At 48.8% G+C, this 5,895-nt stretch overlaps 1 protein-coding gene across 2 annotated transcripts; it reads left to right on the top strand.

Moving 5' to 3' along the window:
• Positions 1–134: 134 nt before the first annotated feature.
• LOC149305807 (E3 ubiquitin-protein ligase RNF166) lies at positions 135–5,895 on the top strand. 2 transcript variants are annotated; one of them, XM_089539725.1, is made up of 6 exons: positions 135–456; positions 3,003–3,159; positions 3,280–3,392; positions 3,581–3,695; positions 4,655–4,762; positions 5,317–5,895. In XM_089539725.1, the coding sequence occupies exons 1-6, from the start codon at positions 206–208 to the stop codon at positions 5,380–5,382; spliced, it is 810 nt and encodes a 269-aa protein (XP_089395851.1). In that variant the 5' UTR covers positions 135–205; the 3' UTR covers positions 5,383–5,895. The 2 variants fall into 2 exon arrangements, with proteins under 2 accessions (XP_089395851.1, XP_089395852.1); XM_089539726.1 differs by lacking the exon at positions 135–456 and adding an exon at positions 613–1,455.

Here is a 5,895-nt window from a genome sequence, read left to right as displayed (position 1 = left end):
TGGGCTATGTCGCGGTGCTGTGACGTAATAGTGCACGCCCCGCCCCTTTCTCTCAAGGCGGAAGTGGGAGCAGTGACGCAATCAGAGCCGCGCCGCCACTCTCTGAAGGAAAGGCGGAAGTGGGGGCGGTTTGAGCCTAGGTCGCGGCGCCAAAGAAGCGCGCCGCTGCCTCCGCCATTTCCGCTGGTTGTCTTCCTGTGCTCTGATGGCGGCTGCGATGTTCCGGAGCCTGTTAGTGTCTGCGGCGGGGGCCGGGGGCTCTCGAGAGGGCCCCGCTCACCCTCCTCAGCCGCCGCCTCCTCCGCCGCCTCCTCCGCCTGGTGCCTCCTCCTCGGCCGCCCCGCACCCTCCGCCGCCCGAGGCCGCCTCTGCCGCCGCCCTGGAGGCCCAGTTCAGCTGCCCCATCTGCCTGGAGGTCTTCCAGCGCCCCGTCCGCATCGCCGCCTGCAGGCACACGTGAGCCTCCCTCCCTCCCTCCCCAGGAACTACACTTCCCAGCATTCCGTCGCAGGAGGCCCCACGAAGGGCCACCCGGTCCAAGCCCTTCTTCTGCCATGCAGGAACTCTCCGTCAAAGCATCCCCAGTGACAGATGGCCGCCATCCTGTTTAGCGATCTCCAAGGAAGCAGACTCCGCTCCCCTCTGAGGCAGTCCAGAGGCCCAGGAGGCCCAGGGGCCTTGCAGAAGACGGAGCCCAGGATCCCCTTCTGGGCCCACGATTCAAGGAGCTGGAAGCTGTCCAGAGGAGGGAGACTAAAATGGAGCCATGAAGCCTTTTGAAGAGAGGCTTAGGCAGCGGATGATATTCAGCCTGGAGAAGAGAAGGTGAAGAGGAGATAGGATGATGATAGCCCTGCTTCATATTGAGGAGGGAGCAAGCTTGTTTTCTGCTGCTCCAGAGAACAGGACCCAGTGGAGCAATGGATGCAAATGAAAGGAAAAGAACTTCCTGACAGTCAGGGCTGTTCGACAGTGGAAGACACTCCTTCAATGGAGAATAGTGGAGTCTCCTTCCTTGGAGGTCTTTGAACAGAGGCTGGATGGCCATCTGTCAATGGGGATGCTTTGATGGAGAGTTCCTGCATGGCAGAAGAAGGGGGTTGGGCTGGATCAGGGCCCTTCTTGGGGTCTCTTCCAACTCTAGGGTTCTAAGAATACTGGGGAAGGGTATCTATAAAACAGCAGCAAGAACACGCTTGACATCCTTTAAGGCTAATAACTTTACTTGGCATGAACACTTTCATGGAGAACAGCTCACTAATTCTGCATCTGATGAAGAGGGATGCAACCCATATATATGCATACAGAGAGAGAGAGAGAGAGAGGGATTAAACATTAGGAAGAGCTTCCTGACAGTGAGAGCTATTTGACAGTGGAACACATTCCCCCGGAGTCTTCTTTTTTGGAGGTCTTTAAACAGAGGCTGGATGTCCATCTGTCAGGGGCGCTTTGATAGTGAGTTCCTGCATGGCAGAAGGGGGTTGGACTGGAAGGCCTTTGGGGTCTCTTGCATCTCCGTGATTCTATGAACAAAAAAAGCCTTCTGGAAGAGATTTGGTGGCAGATAAGTCTGGAGCAGTGCAGGGGGTTCCCCCTTGAAAAGCCCTCAAACAGCAGAGGGCTCTTCTGGGAAGGAAGAGGTCTGAGGAAGCAGGCGGCATCTGCCCAGTGAAGCAGGGAAAAGGAGGGAGCAGACCAGTTGTTTCTTTAGATCTGTTGAAAGGCCAGTGGCTTTGCAAGCAGGCTGGAAGTTTGCCCTCTGCTCTGTGTGCATTCCCTCATTTTTGCCCAAGGTCCATTTCCAGTCCACTGGTTATTTAGTGGAGCTTCGTCTGCCTAATTAAAATGAAAGAGACTGGCCCTCCAGGTATCAGAGCATCTGAGTTGCCGTGAACTCCGATCTCGGCCTGTTGCTGCATTTCAGTTTCTGAAAGCCGTTCTCTGGCCCAAGGCTCTGTGAGTTGTTATCGCTTGAATTCCTGTAGCCTTTCATTCCTGGTTCAGAGGCCAGGATTTCCATTGCAAGCCAGCTAGAGATACTACTTGGCTTTCAATGCTCGGCAGCTAGAAATAACAAAAGGAAATGAACATCTGGGCAAGATGTGTTGCACAAATTGCTGCAAAGATAGTTGTCATGTCTCTGAGTAGGTCACCCGCTGTGTTTGGGAATTTGCACTGGTACGCAACTTAGACAGCGCAGGAGGTTGCATGGCCTGAATGGGAAAAGGTCCCAAACTGATTGAACCCTTCACCAGAGCAGGAAGGGGCAGAAGGGCGCCAGAGATTGGAAAAGTAACTTTATGAGCCAGGGGACTCTGGGAGCTGCAGTCCTTAAAGGTCATGTTTCCAAACTCTGTGTCTCTCTCAGCTATTTTCAGTAATCAGAAAGGATTTCTGGCTTCTAGGTTTTTAACAGTACTAGCAAAAAAAGTGACTTTCCCCCTCTCTGTGTTCTCCTGTTGAAGTGAAGAAATCTTGGGATAACAAGTAGTGGATTATTGTGTTGTAAGGACAGTGAAGACTGCACTACAGGTGGATAGACTCAGTCAAGGAAGCCATCACTGTCTTGGGCAAGTTTGCAAGACCGGAGTGACTGGAGCTCGTGGAGGTCTCTCATTCAGAGGTTGCCATAGTTTTATCTTATGTCAGATAACCACAGTCGGAGCTGTTCAGTTCTGGTATTCAAGAACAAATTCCTGGATTCGTAATGTTTGTAATCCTAAGTGTCTTTTGTTTGCAACAGGCTCTGCAGTTTGGATCTCAGGCTCACAGAGAGAAGTGGCAAGGAGCAAAGCAGATTCTGAAATCTTGAAGTCTCACTGTGACTGATTTAGAACATGTGGACTTCTCTATAGCTGCTCCATGTCTTGGGGTCTCCTTTGATTGTAGCACAATCAGAGCATAACCAAATTTGTCACTGAATCAATTGGCAACACAGTACACCTCCCTGCCGGGGGTTCTGCAGAGTGAAATGAGCCTCTGTTTCTTTCCCTCTCTCCCAGGTTCTGCGGAGAATGCCTCCAGCCCTGCCTCCAAGTGCCCTCTCCTCTCTGCCCTCTTTGTCGCATGCCCTTTGATCCCAAAAAGGTGGAGAAGGCATCCAGTGTGGAAAAGCAGCTCTCGTCCTTCAAGGCTCCCTGTCGAGGCTGTGGCAAGAAGGTACTAAATTAAAAATATGTCTTGGGCAGATCCACGCACAGAGGTACTGGGCTAAACTACATTCTTAAAAGGATAAAACGCATGCGCTTCATGCCGTCATCTCCTTTTCCTCTCTCTCAGGTGACCCTTGCAAAGATGAGGTCCCATGTCACATCCTGTGCTAAGGTTCAGGAACAGATGGCCAACTGTCCAAAGTTTGTCCCTGTCGTCCCAACTTCCCAGCCCATTCCCAGGTATCTATTCCTTCACTGGCTGGGGTGGTTGATCATAAAAGAATTGGCTTTGAGGGGTTGAGGGAATAACTATGCTATCAGCCTGGGAGGAAGGGCTTCTCTTTTGCTTAGAAAAGGTGGGCTTTTATAGCCACTGAAAGGTTCCTTTCACATAGAGGCCTCAGCCAAATTCCTGTTCTCTCTTGCAGCAATATCCCAAACCGCTCTACGTTTGTTTGCCCCTATTGTGGAGCACGGAATTTAGACCAGCAGGAACTGGTGAAGCACTGTATGGAAAATCATCGCAATGACCCCAACAAAGTGGTGAGTATTATGACCGTGAGTCTAGTGTTAGAGGGCAGAAATTGCATAGGACTTTGGGATTCGTCTTACAGTCAACACGAGCACTCTTGCGTTTGCCTGAATTGCAAATGTGAGCAAACAAGGCAAAAAAAAACCAATGCAGACAAGCAGCAACAAGGGTCAAATCAACCAGTTAGTTATCCCCCAGAAGCTTGTACAAATTTGGTTTTTAACTGGTACCTGAAAGACAGAAGGAAGAACCAACTCTCATAAGAGAAGACTTTTTTTTTGGTGGGGGTAAATGTGTTCTTTGGCTGATGCAGCTCTAGAGGCGAACATGACTTCCTATGAATTGTTAAGCTTGCATGCACATTTGACCTGTTCCCCTTGTGCGGAGTTGGTAGTTGCACACAAACACCTGCCTCTGGGCAAATTGAGCACTCTCATCCTGTTTCTAGTTCACTGAATCTCTATTTTGTTTCTCTAATGGGCAGTGGCAAAGCAGCTTCCTTTTTCTTCAGCAGAACAAAACAGGGAAGCAAGTGTGTCTGAGATGAGGGACGTGTTTTGAGGGCAAGCAAATTGGTTTCACACAAAGAGCTCTGAGAAACATAGTTGTACACCTGGAAGGGACTGCAAGGATCAGCACCCTGCCATGCAGAAATACACAACTATAGTAACCCCTGAGTGATGCCCATCCAACCTCTGATTGAAAACTTCCAAAGATGGAGGGTCCACCACCCTCAGAAGCAGTCTATTCCTCTGCCAAACAGATCCAGCCATTTAAACAAAAAAGGAGTTATTTTTGTGTTCCGGAATAAGTCATTTTTCTGAGCTAGGACTCCCATAGGATATTGTTCTGTCTCCCAGAGAGTCACGGTTATTTTTAATTTGTCGTCTTGAATAGGTTATTTTCTTCTCCTTTTGCTGAGGGTCAACTTCTTATCTCTGCATCTGCCCTCCCTTCATGTTTTTTTTAGGTATGCCCAGTCTGTTCAGCCATGCCTTGGGGTGACCCCAGCTATAAAAGCGCCAACTTCTTGCAACATCTCCTGCACCGGCACAAGTTTTCCTATGACACGTTTGTGGTGGGTACTGCCGCCAAACCTGTAGGGACGTCTTAATCAGTGGCTAAAGGCCCCATTTGGGAAACTCAAGATGACTTTGAATGGCAAATGGGGGTCAGGGTTCTGGCGTTATTGGTGGTGAAGTGATAACCTGCCCCCTTTGTGTTATTTTAACTTGGAAAAGTTCCTTCCCTGTTTTGTAGTACAACTCTCAGAATGTTGGGAATTGCAATGCAAAAAAAGTGTGTGTGTGGGGGTGTATAATCTTAGTGCATTGAATGCAATCTTGTTCTTCCTCTGGTGGAGATGAGCAGCCTAAATGAATGACCATAAACTCCAGGCTGCCAAACTGACATGGGATTACATTTCCAACCTCTTCCACTTCAGAAGCCAAAGCAGTGCTCATAGCTAAAAGGGTGTCCCACCAGCAGATATATCTGTTCTTGGGCAGGTATAGACTTTAAATAATACCAAATAATAAATAAAACAAAAATTGCTTAAGCAAGATGGGAAGGATTGGATGGGATAAACAACCTTTTGCATCTTGATGGTGACCTTGTTTTCTTACTTTCCAGGACTACAGCATCGATGAAGAAGCTGCATTACAAGCTGCGCTGGCCCTCTCCCTCTCAGAGAACTGAGGGTTGGAACTCTTGCTGGGTTTTGCCAGCCTTTCACGTGGACCTTTTATCTTTTTTCATGACGGGAGAGGCCTGGCCCTCATCCTTCCCTTGGTACCATCCAGTGAGCGGCTATCCTATTCTGTTGACTTTAGTCCTGCCTCATTCCGCCAGGGAGATTCTTCCTTCATTTTCCAAACCAAGAGCGGAAAGGTTTGGATGTAGGTGGCCAGTTGTGCAGATGACAAAATGTAACAGAACTCCATGCCTCTCCCAGTTTGAATTTTGGGTTGGGCCCTCTTTACACTTCTGGTTGGACATTCCCTAGTTAACAAGCGAGGGTGTGTGTGTTATTTTATTAAGATGCTTTTAATAAGATTTTAGCACCATCTTGTTATCTTACGCGGTTTATATAGCAACAAGACATTTCATGGGGGTACTGTTGTCCAAGTGTTGCGGGGTGGGTTGGTTATTAAGTCGTTCAATTTTTAAAAAATAGTAATTTAAAAACAAAGCAAGCATGGGCGATCTAAA

Source organism: Sceloporus occidentalis, unplaced genomic scaffold, assembly GCF_023333645.1.
Source record: "Sceloporus occidentalis isolate IW3139 unplaced genomic scaffold, rSceOcc1.0.p SCAF_10, whole genome shotgun sequence".
Lineage (NCBI taxonomy): Eukaryota > Metazoa > Chordata > Lepidosauria > Squamata > Phrynosomatidae > Sceloporus > Sceloporus occidentalis.
This window is presented reverse-complemented; position numbering and strand designations above follow the sequence as displayed.

Coding starts and splice junctions, on each gene's coding strand:
- LOC149305807 (XM_089539725.1), top strand. CDS start 206: ATGGCGGCTGCGATGTTCCGGAGCCTGTTAGTGTCTGCGGCGGGGGCC. Junction 3,160..3,279: donor GTCGAGGCTGTGGCAAGAAG/GTACTAAATTAA, acceptor CCTCTCTCTCAG/GTGACCCTTGCAAAGATGAG. Junction 3,393..3,580: donor ACTTCCCAGCCCATTCCCAG/GTATCTATTCCT, acceptor TCTCTCTTGCAG/CAATATCCCAAACCGCTCTA.